Raw genomic sequence first — 20265 nt, forward strand, 5'->3', positions numbered from 1 at the left:
TCTTATCTCCTCTCCTTTTCCACCCCTCCATGGTGTTTCAACTGAATTAACTCCATTTTCACATTTAACAGTTGCTTTGATTGCCCTTTTATTTGACTGGTTCAAGTATTCACCACTGAATCCTCAGCACCCAGCACAATTCTTGCCCTTCTTCAGCATTGGTAAAAGTGTGGTGATTGAATTAGCAGCATCTTGAAGAGATGAACAATACTGTGTTCCAACTTTCAAAAGTCTGCAAAAGGAAGACATATAAATGACAAATTAATTTACAAAGAAGAATTAAAAAGCATCAAAGAGTATCAAGTATTCTGCAGTATAACCAAGTAGAAAGAATTCCACCAGGTGAAAGTTTCCCCTTCTTTAAAATTCTTTCTGATTTGAACACAAGCCCCCTCTATGATGAAATTCTTACTGAGCTTTTTGTAGTCACGTACTGTTCTCATCTGTAAAATAAAGTGAAATAATTCCAATTACCAAGGGAACATTTCTGCAAAGATGGCCACAATAAAGGACAGAAATGGTATGGACCCAACAGAAGCAGAACATATTAAGAAGAGGTGACAAGAATACACAGAACTATACAAAAAAGATCTTAATGATGCAGATAACCATAATGGTGTGATGACTCAGCTAGAGCCAGACATACTGGGGTGCAAAGTCAAGTGGGCCTTAAGAAGCATCACTATGAACAAAGCTAGTGGAGGAGATAGAATTCCAGCTGAGCTATTTCAAATCCTAAAAGATGATGCTATGAAAGTGCTGCACTCAATATGCCAGCAAATTTGGAAAACTCAGTAATGGCCACAGGACTGGAAAAGGTCAATTTTCATTTAAATCCCAAAGAAGGGCAATGCCAAAATTGTACAAACTACTACACAATTGCACTCATTTCACATGCTAGAAAGATCATGCTGAAAATCCTTCAAGCCAGGCTTCAACAGTATGTGAACCGAGAACTTCCAGATGTACAACTTAGATTTAGAAAAGGCAGAGGAATCAGAGATCAAATTGCCAACACCTGTTGGATCATAGAAAAAGCAAGAGAATTCCAGAAAAACATCCACTTCTGCTTCACTGACTATGCTAAAGCCTTTAACTCTGTGGATTACAACAAAGTGTGGAAAACTCTTAAAGAGATGGGAATACCAGACCACCTTACCTGTCCCCTGAGAAACCTGTATGCAGGTCAAGAAGCAACAGTTAGAACTGGACGTGAAACAACAACTGTTTCAAAATTGGGAAAGAAGTACATCAAGTCTATATATTCTCAACCTGTTTATTTAACTTCTACAGAGTACACCATGCAAAATGCCTGGCTGGATGAACCACAAGCTGGAATCAAAATTGCATGGAGAAATATCAACAATCTCAGATATGGAAATGACAACACCCTTATGGAAAAAAAGGAAGAGGAACTAGAGACTCTTGATGAAGGTGAAAGTGGAGAGTGAAAAAGCTGGCTTAAAACTCAGCATTCAAAAAACTAAGATCATGGCATCCACTCCCATCACTCCATGGCAAATAGGTGGGGGGAAAATGGGAACAGTTCAGTTCAGTTCAGTGGCTCAGTCACATCTGACTCTTTTTGACCCCATGGACTGCAGCACAGCAGGCTTCCCTGTCCATCACCTACTCCCAGAGCTTGCTCAGATTCATGTCCATCAAGTTGGTGATGCCTTTCAACCATCTCATCCTCTGTTGTACCCTTCTTCTCCTGCCCTTTATCTTTCCAAGCATCAAGGCCTTTTCCAATGAGTTGGCTCTTTGCATCAGGTGGCCAAAATACTGGAGTTTCAGCTTCAGCATTAGTCCTTCCAAAGAATGTTCAGGGCTGATTTCCTTTAGGATTGACTGGTTTGATTTCTATTGGGCTCCAAAATCACTGTGGATGGTGACGGCAGCCATGAAATGACAAGACACTTGCTCCTTGGAAGAAAAGCTATGACATACCTAGACAGGGTATTAATAAGCAGAGATATCACTTTGCCCACAAATGTCCATAAAGTCAAAGTTATGGTTTTTCCAGTATCATGTATGGATGTGAGAGTTGGACCATAAAGAAAGCTGAGCACTGAGGAGTTGATGCTTTCGACCTATGGTGTTGGGAAAGACTTAAGACTCTTGAGAATCCTTTGGACAGCAGGAGATCAAACCAGTCAATCCTAAAGGAAATCAATCCTGATTATTCATTGGAAGGACTGATGCTGAAGCTGAAGCTCTAATACTTTGGCCGCCTGATGCAAAGAGCCAACTCATTGATGCTGGTAAAGATAAAAGGCAGGAGAAGAAGGGAGCGAGAGAGGATGAGATGATTGGATGGCATCACCAATTCAATGGACCTGAGTTTGAGCAAGCACAGGGAGATGGTGAAGGACAGGGAAGCCTAGCGAGCTGCAGTTCATGGGGTCGCAAAGAGTTGCACACAACCTAACTAACAAAAACAAATTCCGATTTCACAGGATTAAAAGAACATGGTTAATTTTTTTTACTATTTTTGGTTATGCTGGGTCTTTGTTGCTGCACTCAGGCTTTCACTAGTTGCAGTAGGGGGTAGGAGGCTTCTCTTCCTTGTGGTCGCTTCTTTTCTTCTGGAGCACAGGCTCTAGTAAAATGGGCTTCAGTAGTTGCGGCTCATGGGCTTAGTTACTCTGACGCCTGTGGAATCCTCCCCGACCAAGGATTAAACCCATGTCCCCTGCCTTGGCAGGCTGATTCTTATCCACTGTACCATCAGGGAAGACCAGAATATGTTAATTATTGAAAGCAGGTAGTTCAGTGCTCACTTTCTTATAGGAAGTGCTCGATAAACGTCACTCTCCAGTCCCTAAAACACGCCCTTTGACGGTCATGGTTTCTGTATCTAAGAGGGTCTCCGGTGTGCATCCACTAACGTTGGGCCCAGCATGGAATGCACCTCTGTAGTAACAGCGGCCACGCGCAGAGCCGCGAGGTTCCAGGGGGTCTAGGAGAGGTCCGGCGCCTGGCTAGCCCACCAGGGAAGCCGCCGGAGCCGCGCCGGAGGGACTGCAGAATGACAACTCCCGCAGTCCTTCTCAGAGCCCAAGACTTCTCTCTAGTTTATCACACTGTCGCTCCGGCGCAGCGTACAGGGTTCCACCCCGAGGGGGCTACGCCATCCCTCTGTAGTCGCGAGCGCGCCGGCGCCTGGTCACCGGAAGAGGCGGGTGACGTCACGAGGGACTACGCGTTGCGCTGGAGGCGGGAGTTGACAGAAGGTCTCTGGCTGAATCTCCGCGGCCTCTCCGCGGAAGAGGCTCCGAAGGGCGGCCGCGATGCCCAGCCCCCAGCGGGTCAGTCAGCTCCTGGATCTGTGAGTCCGCCCCGGCCCGCCTTCCTCTCGCCCCGCCCCGGCACAGCCCGCGCCCGCCACCCCTCAGGGCACCCCATCCCCGCCCCCTTCCTGCCTCCCTTCGAGGAGGTCCACAGGCTGTTTCTGCTCCTGGGTTCGTGATTTGTCCCGTCCTGGCTGAGGACAATCGTGCCAAGTGGGCTGCCCGGCAGGCTTGCCCCTCTGACCCCCGATGGGTGTCCGAACTCAGCCTTGACAGCTCCTCGCCCAGGCGATTCCTGGCAGTGGCCTGTCTCTGACGGGAGCTAAAGCCTTAGTAAAATAAAACAAAACACTGGATGGGGCTCTCAAAAGCCTTCAGCAGAATTACAGCCAGTTACTGTGATGGGGGTAATTATTGATTCTTTGACACAGCGCTTAAACCCCTGATTGCTCTTGCTGGGTTCAGCTCCCGGGTCTACCATTCTCCAGCTGTATGACTATGGGAGAGTAGCTTAACCTTACTGTGCCCGAGTTATTGATCTACAAAATTAGTATAATAACAGGACCTATCTCATGGCTTTATGTGCTGTGCTTAGTCGCTCTGTCGTGTCTGACTCTACGACCACATGGACTGTAGCTAGCCAGGCTCCTCTGTCCATAGGGATTTTCCATGCCTGTGAAATATTCATATCAAGTTAAGCTCTCTGCAATTTCTTTTAATACTAAGTAGTCTTCTAAGGATTTAAGTGTGTTAAATTTACGCCTCCCGGTAACGCTATGGCCTGTAACTGCCTAGTATTAAAAGAAATTGCAGAAAGCTTAACTTGATATGAATATTTTCTAGGCATGTCATTATAGGATGGCTTATAAAGTGAGCATAAGGAAGTTCTTTAACCTTTACAATGGTTTATAACATTAGGACTTTACAGATGGTAGGAGATTGGTTAAAAGTGATTACTTTAGGCTATTTTAAGAAGACGATTTAAGTTGATTGTCAGAGGCATTTACAAGAAATAAGTTTCACTTATGTTCATGATATAAACTAGATTTGGTTTTGGTTATGTGACTTAACTGGTTTGGTCACCTTGAGGGATTTTTCAAGCCTGGTCTCGATTTATTTTATTTAAAAAAATCCCCGACTTTCAGTCATTCTCTCAGCAAGCTGAGAGTGAACCAATATAGTGTTACTCTCACTACTCCTTCAATGTAGGCCCTGGGATGAATGGTCTTGTAGTTGCCCTTACCAGCAGTTGCATAGTCACCCTGGACACTGGCAGTAGGATCTTTTTGTTCTTCCAGTTGTCTAACACTAATGGATAACATTTGATGTGTGAGTAGCCACTGAAGACATTTAGAACTCTAGAGAGGATACACTGCATTAAGGAGGCTAATATGATGAATATCAGGAGCATAACAGCCAAGTATTGAAAAGGATTCTCCAGAGCAGAGATTTCCAACTAAATAATCAAGAGAAGCATGTGTGTGTTAAGTCACCTAAGTCATGTCCGATTCTTTGCGACCCTATGGACTGTAGCCTGCCAGGATCCACTGTACATGGGATTCTCCAGGCAAGAATACTGGAATGGGTTGGCATTTCGTTTTGCAGGAGATCTTCTTGATTCAGGGATTGAACCCATGTTTCAGAAGTGTTGCCTGTTTGATAAAAGATTGGCATCTAGTCTTTCGGATCTTTTTTTTTTAACCAGTTATGCTGTCAACAAATCACAAGTCCGTGTGCCCAGTGAGGCGCATTAATACTAAAACATTAGAGTTTGAAACAGAGATTTATTACAGATTCATACAAGGAGATAGGTGGTTCATGCCCTAAGGAACCCGAAGTTACTGAAAGCTTTCAGCAAGCCCCTTTAAAAGTAAAAGGTGAGGGAGGGGCGTGGTTGGTTGTTACATACTTCTTGTGTAAGATCCTTTGCTCTTGAGGTCAGGTCATGGTCAGGTAACAACACTCCTGTAAATCTCTACCAAATGAATGTTATTCTGTGTCTTGACAAGAAAGGACAAGGTCCCAAGGCATAACTTTTACCCTCCAAGAGCCCAGTCCTGGCTAATAGGAGGCAGATCTCAGTTGGCAGCTCTCTCAGGGCCGGGTTCCCACATCCTGCCCAAATGTCATCTCTGAGGGAGCCAGGCACCCAATCCAACTGACCCTCAGTCTCCTCAAGCCACCTAGATGGGGAGACCAGGTTCAAGGCCTGGGCCAAGGCTAGTGGAGGGCCTTAGTAAGGGCTCTGGAGCCCTATAGAAGAACATAGTTCTTAGCGTGTTCCCTGGGCGCTCCAGCTCACCCGCTGGGCCAATGCTGAGTGAGTGGGAGGGCCTCCAGGAGAAGGCTTGAATCTGCCTCTTACCTCACTCTCCACCTAATGACCACCACACCAATGGCCCTTGGGTAAATCACTTCCGTAATGGTCCCTCACTGACAGTTACTTGTGGGCAGGGCCCACTGAGGCACTGAGCAATGACTGTGCAAGACCTGTTGCCTAGTAACAGGGTGTGGAGTAGTGAGGCACAGCAACAGCTGCCTGCTAAGGGTTGTGCTCATCTTGCTCTGTCATAATAGTACATACACCTCCATCTTGGGTAGTCAGGGTGTCTAAGTCTATGCAGTTCTCTAAAATAACTCTGGCTAAATAATTTCTAGATTCTTGCTGTGATTGTAGAGATTTTGCAGAGGATAAGGTCTCTCCTAGTGAGATTTAAGTGCAGTTTATTGTTGGTGTCTTTTCCAATAAACTGAGTTTCTAGGTTTTAATATATGAGGCATTGTCTTGTTTTAGAAGCAGACCACAGAAAGCTTTATGGACCTGGTGGAAATAAGCCTTTCAATATTACATTAGTGTCTTACAGTACTGAACTTTGTCATGGTTACTTAGGATGGGATTAACATGAAGATGCCTTATTTTAGGAGGAAGTGTGATAGGTAAGCTTCCATGTAAGTAAGCTTTTATATGGTGTAAGCAATCAGTTATTTAATAAGTATTACTATGGAAACAAAAGAAAGGCAAAGATTAAAGATTAGTTGGAACAAAGTATAAATGCAGTTGTTGAGTCTAGAGAGCAGCCAGTCAAGAAAATTTGGGGAGCTGAGCTTAGATTTTTAGATGGTGGAATGAAGATGGCAATTTTAAACTGATAGATTTTCCTGGTTTGCAGTTTGAATGTTAGTGATGATGTCATCAGGTGTTCTGCTGAGGTCTGAGTGGCCTACATAGAAGTAAGTATGAAGGTTGTTTTTTTGTCTGTACATGATCCATTGTGGTGAATTCTCTGAAGTCTATATCAAGACCTATAGCTTTATCTTGTAGGGTTTGAGGAAAAGAACAGTTTTAGATTTAATTTCAAGTCAGAAGGGTGGGAGAAAATTGAAAATATTTGTTTGGAGAGTTGTAGCCAGATGTTAGAGAAAACCATAAGAGTTCAGGATCCAGTCTAGTTTACAGTTAGAAACAAACCCCCCCAAAAAATAAGCAGGACTAGAATTCGATTATGGGTATGCCAAAGATTTCTGTTTAAACATAATTTTTCTCTCTATAGTCATTTTTACCAAAGATAATCATAGTAAGTAATTTGTTTGTAAAATACATCCAGTCTCTTTAAACTTGACTTGTTATTTACAGAAGTACAGCAAGAATAGATGTTATGCACATTCTCAAATATGATATTCCAATCAAAGCTTTGGTAATATCCAAGGGCCTTTATTGACTCTATAGAGTAAACTTTAGGGACTTCTCTGGTGGTCCAGTGGTTAAGAATCCACCTTCCAATACAGTGGACCCAGATCCGAACCCTGGTCAGGAACTAAGATCCCACAGACCCTAGGGCAAATAAGCCCCCCATGTACCACAACTGCGGAGCCCGCTATCTCTGGAGCCTGTGTGGCAACAAACGATCCCTCGTGCAACAACTAAGACCCGTCACAGCCAAAAACGAACAAACAAATATATATATTTTAAAGTCAACTTTAGATACTTAAAACTGACTTAACAAGGAAACTCGGGTTACATCTTTAAAAGCCACTTTATGCTAAGAAGCCAAGCCAAGGACTTAGCAGTTATGTCCTATTACAGGGAGAACAAATTCTTATTGAATTTATGCAAATATCTATTGCCATGAAAATAGGAATACTCAATAACAGGGTTTTTAAAATTTGTTTTAATTCTGAAGGAATCAGATAAGGAGAAAAAGAAAAATGTTTCATTTTTGTTTACAAAAGTATACCAAATTGTTGTAGGTTTAGATAACTTAGAAGGAGAGGGAAAAAAAAAGATTTTTAAATCTGGAAAACAAACATTAAAGAACCAACAGTGTTTCAAGGAAAGTCATAAAAGTTAGTTATTTTCATCAGTTCATTTGGTTCCTTGGAATTAAACTTTATTTTCCCTAATCCTGGGTTAGCAGTTTTATGAATTAAGCAGTTTCTCCATTAGAGTTCTAGAAATTCTTACTCAGTTTACTGGTCTGATCTTAAAGTTATCAGAAAGCTATATTCTAGAGTACTTGTCAGGGTCCTTTCTGTGAATCTCCACAAAGACAAAGCATTCTGGGCTATAGTTGATTGAAAATACTTTCTGAGAAGAATTGAGACTAGAACAATAACTCTCTGTGAATGACAAAAGACTTAAAAATAGCCATGGTTAAAGATCTGATGAGAGTTCCCTGTTAAAAAAAATGATGAAATTATCAGATAAATTCAGCTATTTCTATGACAAATGATATTTTAAGATGATTGATAACATTATACTAGGATGTGTCAGATTTCTAAGAATTTCATGCAATTTCTGGAACACATATTAATGACATTTTGCTGTTGTTCAGTCACTCAGTTGTGTCCGACTCTTTGCAACCCATGGACTGTAGCACACCGGGCTTCCTTGAAGTCCATCAGCAATTCCCGGAGCTTGCTCAAACTCATATCCATCGAGTCGGTGATGCCATCCAACCATCTCATCCTCTGTTGTCTCCTTCTCCTCCCGCCTTCAATCTTTCCCAGCATCAGGGTCTTTTCCAGTGAGTTGACTCTTTGCATCAGGTGGCCAAAGTATTGGAACTTCAGCTTCAGCATCAGTCCTTATAATGAGTAATCAGGATTCGTTTCCTTTAGGATTGACTGGTTTGATCTCCTTGCAGTCCAAGGGATTCTCATGAGTCTTCTCCAACACCACAGTTGAAAAGCATCAATTCTTCTGTGCTCAGCCTTCTTTATGGTCCAACTCTCACATCCCATACAGGACTACTGTAGTAGTCAAACCATAGCTTTGACTAGATGGACCTTTGTCGGCAAAGTAATGTCTCTGCTTTTGATTATGCTGTCTAGGTTGGTCTTAGCTTTTCTTCCAAGGAGCAAGCGTCTTTTAATTTTATGGCTGCAGTCATCATCTGCAGTGATTTTGGAACCCAAGAAAATAAAGTCTGTCACTGTTTCCATTGTTTCCCAATCTACTTTGCCATGAACTGATGGGACCAGATGCCTTGATCTTAGTTTTTTGAACGTTGAGTTTTAAGCCAACTTTTTCACTCTCCTCTTTTATTTTCATCAAGAGGCTGTTTAGAGAACCCCATGAATCCCATGAACAGTATGAAAATTCAGACAAAAATTAGTGTAAATAAATAATTTAAAAAAATAAAGCCAAAAAGCCTTACCTCTTGTAATGTTGCAAAGGTTCAGTTTTCCTAAGTAATTACAGACCTGATAAAGATAACATGAAGCATAGAAAATTATTTTGCTAAGACATAGAATCTTTAGTTTCTAGATAGATTACACAAAAGGTAAAGAAAAACCTTTTATAATATTAAGAGCAGACAAGTAATCTAAGAAACTTTTTAACACGGGGGTCAGGGAACCTCCAATTTGATTCAGTTTATTACTGAGCTCATTTTAAAAACCCTTTTAAATAAATCTATTTATGTTTAGCTAAATTTGACCTTTTAACATAAAATTTATAAACAAGCAACTTTCTGTATTCATTTAGACTTTGTATTAGTCCTTTTTTTCATTTTGGAATAATCAATAATTTTACTTTACAAAGTTACTGTATAAAATTACTCCCTTTCTTTCCATAACAAAAACACAACCTATATTCTTTACATGTTCTTCCCTGATAGCTCAGTTGGTAAAGAATGCACCTGTGATGGGGAGACCCCAGTTCAATCCCTGGGTCAGGAAGATCCCCTGGAGAAGGGATAGGCTACCCAGTCCAGGATTTAGGGGCTTCCCTGGTGGCTCCATTGGTAAAGAATCCACCTGCAGTGCAGGACACCTGGGTTTGACTCCTTGGTCAGGAAGATCCGCTGGAGAAGGAAGCAGCTACCCACTCCAGTTTTCTGGCCTGAAGAATTCCATGGACAGAGGAGCCTGGCAGGCCAACATCAGTGGGGTTTCGACGAGTTGGACACAGCTGATCGACTTTCACTTTCACATAGAAATACATCCCATTTCTCACTCATACCTTGTATACAAAGTTGTTTTCTTTCATTTTTGTTTCTAGTATTTATTTTTATATATTGATTATTAAATTTAACTTTTATTAACATTTATTTTCCAGTGGAAACTCAGAAGCATGCAGTTGTTGAACTGCCATATAGCAGCATCCTATAGTAGATTAGCAAATTCATGAATACATAATTACAAAACATACTTTTAGAGACATGTTTTTTTACAGTACAACTTTGTCTTACAGTTTCTTTGAGAAATAATTGACATGCAACACTGTGTAAGTTTGAAATATACTGCATAATGACTTGACTGACATATACAGTTCAGTGAACATTCATCCTCTTATATAGATACAAAATAAAATAGAAAAAAAAAGATTTTTCTCATGATGAGAACTCTTAGGAATTATTCTCATAGCAACTTTTATATGTGACATACAGTGTTAACTGTATTTGTCATGTTGTGCATTCCATCCCTAGCACCTATGTATCCTATAACTGCAAGTTTGTACCTTTTAATGCCTTCATCCAATTCCCCCAGCCTCTGGTAATCACAAATCTGATATCTTTCTATGAATTTGTTTTTGTTTTTTAAGTATAATTGTCCTACAACACTATATTAGTTCCTGTTACACACAATAGTGATTCAGTATTTCTACACATTTCAAAGTAATAATCGCAATAAATCTAGTTACATGATCTCACCATATAAAGATATTTTATAGTTATTGATTATATTCTATACACTGTGTATTTTATACCCATGACTCATTTATTTTGCAACTAGAAGTTTGTACCTCTTAATCCCCCTCATCTATTTTTTCCTCACCCCATCCCCTCCCCTCTGGCAGCCATCTGTTCTTCTCTATATCTGTGGCTATATCTGTTTTGTTATGTTCAGTTTTGTTTTTTAGATTTCACATATAAGTGAAATTACATAGTATTTGTCTTTCTCTGTCTGACTTATCTCACTTAAGCATCATGCCTTCTAGGCTCATTTATATTGTTGCAAATGGCTATATTTCATTCTTTTTAATGGCTGAGTAATATTCCATTTGCAATATATTTCACATTATCATTTCTTGATAGGTGCTTAGGTTACATCCATATCTTTATTATAAGTAATGCTGCATTGAATATAGTATAGTATATATCTTTTTAAATTAGTTTTTGTTTTCTAAAGATAAATACTTAGGAGTGGAATTGCTGGATCATATGGTGGTTCTATTTTTAATATTTTGAGGAATCTCCATACTGTTTTCCATAGTTGCTGCACCAATTTACATTCTCACCAGCAGTGCACATGACTTCCGTTTTCTTCACATCTTTGTCAGCACTTGTTACTTCTCTTTTTGATAATGCCCATTCTAACAGGTGTGAGTTTATATCTCGTGGTTTTGATTTGTATTTCCTTGATGATTAGTGAAACAATCATCTCTTCACATGCCTCTTGGCCACCTGTGTGTCTTCTTTGGAAATAATCTATTCTTGGTCCTCTGCTCATTTTTTAAGTTGTTTGTTTTTTAATGTTGAGATGTATGAATTCTTTGTCTATTTTGGATGCTAACCCCTTATCAGATATATTGTTTGCAAATATCTTTATATTCACTAGGTGGCCTTTTGTTTTGTTGATAGTTTCCTTCACTTTGCAAAACCTTTTTAGTTTAATTTAGTCTCATTTGTTTATGTTTGCTTTTGTTTCCCTTGCCTGAGGAGACATAACCCTACAAGTATTGGTAGGACCAGTGTCAGAGAGCTTAACTACCTATGTTTTATTCTAGAATTTTTATGGTTTCAGGCCTTTCATTGAAGTCTTTAATCCAGTTTGAGTTTATTTTTATATATGGTATGAGAAAATGTTCTAATTTTACTTCTTTAAATGTAACTGTTCAATTTTCCCAGCAATGATTATTGAAGAGAATCTTTTCCTCACTGTATATTCTTGCCCCTATGTCATAGTTTAACTGACCAAAAATGTTTATTACTGGACTTTATCTTCTGCTCTATTTAACCTAATGTGTCTGTTTTTGTGCCATACAATACTGTTTTGATTTCTGTAGATTTGTAGTACAGTGTGAAATCAGGAAGCATGATACTTCCATCTGTGTCCTTCTTACTCAAGATATTTTTGGCTGTTGGGGGGTCTTTTGTGTTTCCATACAAATTGTCAGATTATTTTTTCTAGTTCTCTGAAAAATGCCAGTGGTGTTTTGATAGGGATTGCATAGAATCTGTAGATGGCCTTGAGTAGTATGATCATTGCAACAATATTAATTCTTTCAGTTCATGAACACAGTGTATCTTTTCATCTATTTGTATCATCTTCAATTTCTTTCATCAGTGCTTTATAGTTTTCTGAGTACTGATCTTTTACCTCCTTAGTTATATTTATTCCTAGGTACTTAATTCTTTTTGATGTAGTTGAACATGGGATTGTTTTTTTAATTCCTCTGTCTGATAGTTCATTGTTAATATACAGAAATGCAACAGATTTCTGTATATTGTATCCTGCAAGTTTACTGAATTCATTGATCAATTATGGCTTTTTAGATGGTGGTTTTTTGGATTTTCTATGTGTAGTATCATGTCATCTGCAAACAGTGATGGTTTTAATTCTTCCTTCCTTATCTTGATTCCTTTTATTTGTTTGTCTTTTCTGATTGCTGTGGCTTACAATACTATGTTGACTAGAATTGGTGAGGGTGGGTATCTTTGTCTTGTTCCTTATCTTAGAGGAAATGCCATCAACTTTTCACTGGTATGATGTTAGATGTGGGCTTGACATATATGGCCTTTATTATGTTAAGGTACATTACTTCTATACCAACTTTATTGAGAGTTTTTATCATAACTAGATGTTGAATTTTGTCAAAAGTTTTTCTACATCTATTGAGATGATGATTTTTTCTTCAATATGTTAATGTGGTATAACACATTGATTTCTTTGTGGATATTGAACTGTTCAAGGATGAGATTGATTCATCCCATCCCTGGAATAAATCCCTATTGATCATAGTATATGACTCTTAATGTACTATTGAATTCAGCTTGCTAATATTTTTATGAGGATTTTCACATTTATGTTCATCAGTGCTGTTGGCCTGTAATTTTCTTTTTTGTGATATCTTTCTCTGGTTTGGGTATCAGATTGATGATATTCACTCACAGAATGAGTTTGGACGTGTTCCTTGGTCTGCAATTTTTTGGATTAATTTGGGAAGAACAGCTGTTAACTTTTTTCCTAAATGTTTGGTAGAATTCACTTATAAAGCCATCTGGTCCTGAAGTTTTGTTTGTTGGGAGATTTTTAAATTACTGATTCAATTTAATTCAAATTCATAACTGGCCTGTCCATATTTTCTATAGTGTAATTTTTTAATCTGCAAGAGGCCTGTTTATTACTAAACCTCAGTAGGGACTTCTCTGGTTGTCCAGTGGTTAAGAACCAGCCTCCCAATGCAGGGGACTCGAGTTCAATCCCTGGTTGGGAAACTAAGATTCCACGTGCTGCAGGGCAATTAATTCTGCATGCCACAACTATTGAGCCCACACACCACAACTAGAGAGAAGCCCTCATACTACAATGAAGAGCCTTTGTGCCACAAACAGGATCCCAAGTATTGCAACTAAGATCCAACATAACTAAAAATAAAATAATAATAATAAATATTTTTTTAAAAATTAAAAAATAAACAATTTTAAAAATTAAAAAGCCAAAAGTAGGTAAAAATTAATGTTTCAGTATAGTATCATATTTAGAAGTGGTCTAGAAAAGCTATGCTAGGTAATGAATATCCATCATTTAATTTAACTTAGTATAGATTTTTGTCTTACATCTATTTAATCTACTTGTTTTTAATAAATATGCTTGGCCTTAAACATTAAACAGCTAATAATCATCTTATATTGTTTCTCTTGCTGACAAATCTTGTAGCATAGAAATAGCACAAACTTCTTTGACTATTAAACCTGAGTAGACATGGTTGTGTGTTCACATTATATTTAATATTGACAACCCTGAGGACAAGCCTGTTTTATTAAACCGACACATTTAAGTTGACTTTTATTTAGCAAAGTTTATTCCAGATTATACAAACTTGAAAAACATGTGGGTTAGTCTCTACAATTTATATAAGTGCTTATTTTCCTTTAAGTAGATTAAATAGAGCTCTTTAAAATTTTTCATATAACACATGAATTTGTGTATAATGCATCTATATGCATAAATAGACACAGATCATATAACTTTCATTTAAAAATATTAGCTATGCATCAGGTACAATAATATAAAGCTTAAAAAATATATTTTTTAAATAGCTGAATCCAAATTGTTTCTGACAGATGGAATAAATTAAGGTTACCTGCTTATGGCCAGAGTTTGTTTTACCAAAATTTTTCCATTTGTGTGCTGTAAGGATTCTTTTAGGGAAGCTATTTTTGGTGTCATTTTGTCTTTTAGAAGTTTTTGCCTACCATTGTCTATGAGAAGTTTGGGATATTCTTTTTTTAAGGGTGTCACTAAGGTAGACTATTATATCTAAATTAAAGATTCCCCAAAGTGGCCACTGCAAATCCAGTTATCCTTCATAGAGTTCACCCATTTTTTCAAAAAGTCTCAAGATCTTGGTCTGTGATTTGGACCAGGTAGAACTCATCTTCACCTTAGATTCTCTAGGACATCTTAACTCTGAGGGGTCCTGTTTTTGAGCAGCTGTTCTGAAACCAGGGGATTACTCCTCCCCACTCCCCACTTTTTGAACAGAGTCGGGTACTTACCAAAAAGTTTCAGTAACAATTCTTAGTAAAATTGGAGAGCTCAACACAAAAGGAAGTGATGCTTGGGTCTAAGAAAGATTTACTATGAAACTCCATGGTCAATGAGAAAATAGTGAGCATAATGAACTCTATTAGTACTGGCGCTTGTTTACTCACCAGGCTCTTGACTAATCAGGGGTTGTCTATAGGTCTCACTTCTGACACCAAAAACTGTCGAAAGAAAAGAAAGAGAGATTTATTTGTTATGAATATTTTTTTGAATGAAGAAGAAGCTATCCATGAACAGAGACTTCAAACTGAAAGTGGTTAGAAGTTCAGAGTTATGTAGTTACGGGATGGTTTATAAAGTGAGAATGAGGAAGTCACTTAATATTTACAATGGTTATTACAGTGGAAGTTTACGGATGACAAGAATTTGGTTAAAAATGTTTATCTTATACTGTTTTGGAAGATGATATAAGTTTTGCCTATTGTTATCAAAAGCATATACAGGAAATAGCCTAAGTTAGCTTTTGCTTAAGTTCATGAAATAATCTAAAGTTTCACTTATGTAGTGTAACTGGTTTTGTTTTCTTGGAGGATTTTCAAGCTTGGTTTCCATTTTATTTTAACACTAGCAAGTAATATATACTAGTAAATGCTAGTTATTGTTATTATTAATTATTTCACACCAGAAATTGTGCTGGAAATTGCAGTTATAAACGCAATTGTTTATCTTCATGAACTTTCACTCTTTTAATATTGCCACAAAAAAAGACTGAGAAGAACAATTGCTTTAATCTACCAAATGCCTTCTAAAAGAATAAGATTTGACATTTATGTTATATCTCATAAACTTCTGACCCTCAATCCACAATCACTTTTCATAAAAGAGAAATCTGTTGATTCTCCTTTATGTAGACTCAGACTTGTATAGAGTCCTGAATAAAGTATCTTGGTTTAGTTCTTGGCATAGTTTTTATACTTCATCCGAACAGAATATCTTTTCTGTCAGTAAAAACAGAGTGGTTTGGCATCTGAGAAAGCTGAGCAGCCATTGCACCTCAAAGGGTTCTTGGGGCACTTCAGAGGTTTCCCAAGGCCCATGGAGGCCATAGAGGTCTTCTCCACCCACCGACACCTCAACCTTCATCCATGGTGTGAGCCTCAGGCTTCAAAAAAGTGAAAAAAAGCCAGGAGTAAGACAAAACCTGTACAAATAAATCCACAAGTCAAAACAGCTGCAGTCAAATTCAAGGAAAGCAAAGAACTTGATAAGCAGAAGTTACCAGAAAGATGGCAGAGTAGAAAGACGTGCAGTCACCTTCTCCTATGAGAACTCCAAAGTTGCAACTAATAGCTGAACAACCATTGACAGGAGAATGTTGGATCCCACCAAATAAAGATACTGCATGTTCAAGGGCAAAGGATAAGCCCCAACAAGACAGTAGGAGGGGCAAAATTGTGTTTTGAATCAAACCCCATACCCACCAGAGAAGCTCGGAGGGCTCAAACAAAACATTATGCACACCAGGACCCAGGGACCCCACAAGAGATTGAACCAGACCTGCCTTTGAGTGTTTGTCTCCTGGGGGGGGCATGGATCAGCAGTGGCCTGCTGTGAGGACAGGAACTCTGGCTGCAGCAGACCTGGGAGGGGTGGCGTGTAAGCCCCACCATAGACCCACTGAGCAGAATAATTATACCAAAGAATTTCTCACACTGTTGCAAAAGTTCTAGGGCCACAACATATTTCCCAACCTGGGGATCCAATAAAGGGACTGAGAACCCCCAGGGAATTTGACTTTGAAGGCCAGTGGGATTTGATTACAGAACTTCCACAGGACTGGGGCAACACTGTTGGAGAGCACAAACAAAACCTTGTGTGCACCAGGACCCAGAAGAAAGGAGCAGTGACCCCAATAGAGACTGAGCCAAACTTCCCTGTGAGTGTCCAGGAGTCTCTGGGGGAGGCGTGGATCAACAGTGGCCGTCCATGGGGTAAGGAGCACTAAATACAACAGTCCTGGCATAAGCCCTTTTGAAGAAGGTCACCAACCCCATACCATAGTTTGGCCTAAGACCAAACTACAGGGAGGAAACACAGCTCCACCCATCAACTCAAAATTGGATTAAAGATTTATTGAGCATGGGCCATCAGAGCAAGATCCATATTCCCCCACAGCCAGGCCCTCCCATCAGGAAGCTTCACAAGCCTCTTATCTTTATCCTTCAGAGGGCAGACAGAATGGAAACCACAATTACAGAAAACTAAGCAAACTGATCACTTGGATCACAGTCCTGTCTAACTCAGTGAAACAGAGCCATGATGTGTAGGGCCACCCAGGACAGATGGGTCATGGTGGAGAATTCTGACAAGACATAGTCCACTGGAGAAGGGGATGGCAAACTACTTCAGTATTCTTGCCTTGAGAACCCCATGAACAGTATGAAAAGGCAAAAAGATATGACATGGAAAGATGAACTCCCCAGGTCAGTAGGTGCCCAATATGCTACTGGAGAAGAGTGGAGAAATAGCTCCAGAAAGAATGAAGAGACTGAAGCAAGGTGAAAACAATGCCCAGTTTACACAATTATATGTGGAAGTGACAAATAGATTCAAGAGATTAGATCTGATAGATGAGAGTGCCTAAAGAACTATGGATGGAAGTTTGTATCATTGTACCAGGCTGTGATCAAAACAACCCCCAAGAAAAGAAATGCAAAAAGGCAAAATGGTTGTCTGAGAAGGCCTTACAAATAGCTGGGAAAAGAAGAGAATTGAAAGACAAAAGAGAAGAGGAAAGATGTATCTATTTGAATGCAGAGTTTCAAAGAATAGCAAAGAGATTAAGGAAGCCTTCTTAAGTGATCAATACAAAGATATAGAGGAAAACAATAGAATGGGAAAAACTGGAGATCTCTTCAAGAAAATTAGATAAATCAAGGGAACATTTCATGCAATGATGGGCACAATAAAGGAGAGACATGGCAAGGACTTAACAGAAACAGAGCATATTGAAAAGAGGTGGCAAAAATACACAGAAGAACTATACAAAAAAGATCTTCACGACCCAGATAACCACGATGGCATGGTCTCTAACCTAGAGCCAGACATCCTGGAGTGCAAAGTCAAGAGGGCCTTAGGAAGCATTACTACCAGTGGAGGTGATAAAATTCCAGCTGCACTATTTCAAATCCTAAAAGATGATGCTGCACTTAATATGCCAGCAAATATGGATTAATCAGCAATGGCCATAAGACTGGAAAAGGTCAGTTTTCATTCTAATCCCAAAGGAAGGCAATGCTAAAGAATGTTCAAACTACTGCACGATTGCACTCATCTCACACACTAGCAAAGTAATGCTCAAAATTCTCCATGCTAGGCTTCAGAGAACTTCCGGCTGTTCAAGCTGGATTTAGGAAAGTCAGAGGAACCAGAGATCAAATTGCCAACATCCATTTCATCATAGAAAAAGCAAGAGAATTCTAGAACATCTACTTCTGCCTCATTGACTATGCTAACGCCTTTGGCTGTGTGGATCACAGCAAACTCTGGAAAATTCTTCAAGTGATAGGAATATCAGACCACCTTATCTGCCTCCTGATAAATCTATATGCAGGTCAAGAAGCAACAATTAGAACCAGACATGAAACAATGGACTGATCCCAATTGGGAAAGGAGTACGTCAAGCCTGTATATTGTCACTTTGCTTATTTAACTTCTATGCAGAGTGTATCATGTGAAATGCTGGACTGGATGAAACACAAGCTGAGATCAGGATTGCCAGGAGAAATAACAATAACCTCAGATGTGCAGATGATATCACCCTTATAGCAGATAGTGAAGAGGAACTAAAGAGCCTCTTGATGAAAGTGAAAGGATAGTGAAAAAGCTGGCTTAAAACTCAACATTTAGAAAACTAAGATCATGGCATCTGGTCCTATCACTTTATGGCAAATAGATAGGGAAACAGTGGAAACAATGACAGATTTTATTGTCTTGGGCTCCAAAATCACTGCAGACGGTGATTGCAGCAATGAAATGAAAAGACGCTTGCTCCTTGGAAAAAAAAGCTGTGAGCAACCTAGACAGCATATTAAAAAGCGGAGACATTCCTTTACTGACAAAGGTCAGTGTATTCTAAACTATGATTTTCCCAGTAATCATGTATGGATGTGAGAGTTGGACTATAAAGAAAGTTGAGTGCTGAAGAATTGATGCTTTTGAACTGTGGTGTTGGAGAAGACTCTTGAGAGTCCCTTGGACAACAAAGAGATCAAACCAGTCAATCCTAAAGGAACTCAGGCCTGAATATTCATTGGAAGAACTGATGCTGAAGCTGAAGCTCCAATACTGATGCAAAGAACAATGAGCCATCATTAGAAAAGACCCTGATGCTCAGAAATATAAAGGCAGGATGAGAGAGGATGAGATGATTGGATGGCATCACTGGCTTGATAGACATGAGTTTGATCAAGCTCTGGGAGTTGGTGAAGGACAGGGAAGCCTGGCATACTGCAGTCTATGGGGTCATTAATAGTTTGATATGACTTAGTGGCTAAACTGAACTGAACTGAAAGACACAGTAAGTTAAGAGTAGAAGTTAGGAAAACAGACTACCAGGGTTCTATACATACACGTAACATTTACTAGTTTTATAGTCTTATGCAAATGATATAACTTGTTTGGGTTTCAGTTTTCTCATCTGTAAATGAAAGATCATGGTAATATTGCCTGCCTTATTGAACTGCTACGAAGATTAAAAGCCAGTACATGTAAATTCCATGAAATAGTGGTTAGCACATAGTAAGTATTCATTTATATTAGTTATTAATCTTATTTCATACCTACCATGGAATGCAGTGTAACAGGACTTTGTTACCTAAGGCCTGACCTCTCTTTCCTAAGATGTGGCTTAATTCCTATCTCTTAGTTCTGAACTGTATTCTAAGGTTCCTTGATGGTTCCATGCAAATGATCCTCTGAACCTCTGTGGGCAGAATCAAGTCTTCTGTCTCTTTGTACCCAGAGTTTTTTATTTTTAGGAGTTAGTATTCAGGTAAGCACCCTCTTCCAACAACACAAGAGATGACTCTACTCATGGCCAATGTGTAGATGGTCACCAGATGATCAATACCAAAATCAGATTGATTATATTCTTTGTAGTCAAAGATGGAGAAGCTATATACAGTCAGCAAAAACAAGACCAGGAGCTGACTATGGATCAGATCATGAACTCCTTATTGCACAATTCAGACTTAAATTGAAGAAAGTAGGGAAAACCACTAGACCATTCAGGTATGACCTAAATAAATCCCTTAAGATTATACAGTGGAAGTGACTGATAGATTCAAGGGATTAGATCTGATAGAGTGCCAGAGAACTGTGGATGGAGGTTCCTAACATTGTACAGGAGGTGGCCACCAGAACCACCCCCCAAAAAGAAATGCAAGAAGGCAAAGTGGTTGTCTGAGGAGGCCTTAGAAATAGCTGAGAAAATAAGAGAAGTGAAAGGCAAAGGAAAAAGGGAAAGATATACCCAACTGAATGCAGAGTTTCAGAGTATAGCAAGGATAGATAAGAAAGCCCTATTAAGTGAACAATGAATGCAAAGAAATAGAGGAAAACACTAGAATGGGAAAGACTAGAGATCTCTTCAAGAAAATCAGAGATACCAAGGGAAACTTTCATGCAAAGATGGGCACAGTAAAGGAGAGAAACAGCAAGGACCTCACAGAAGCAGAAGAGATTAAGAAGAGGTGCA

At 39.2% G+C, this 20265-nt stretch overlaps 1 protein-coding gene across 4 annotated transcripts in view; it reads left to right on the forward strand.

Moving 5' to 3' along the window:
* Positions 1-3033: 3033 nt before the first annotated feature.
* The window catches only part of AMN1 (antagonist of mitotic exit network 1 homolog), a 79640-nt gene continuing 62408 nt past the window's right edge, over positions 3034-20265 (forward strand). The window contains exons 1-2 of one of the 4 annotated variants that reach the window (XM_065939698.1): positions 3034-3311; positions 6464-6524. Coding sequence is in view for 1 of the 4 variants with exons in the window: in XM_065939675.1 (XP_065795747.1) it covers positions 3294-3331 (38 nt within the window). In the remaining 3 variants the exon portion in view is untranslated. Of the gene's footprint in view, positions 3332-6463; positions 6525-20265 lie in introns of all 4 variants that reach the window. The other 3 variants (XM_065939680.1, XM_065939689.1, XM_065939675.1) reach the window with 3 other exon arrangements.

Source organism: Muntiacus reevesi, chromosome 1 (genome assembly GCF_963930625.1).
Source record: "Muntiacus reevesi chromosome 1, mMunRee1.1, whole genome shotgun sequence".
Classification (NCBI taxonomy): Eukaryota; Metazoa; Chordata; class Mammalia; order Artiodactyla; family Cervidae; genus Muntiacus; species Muntiacus reevesi.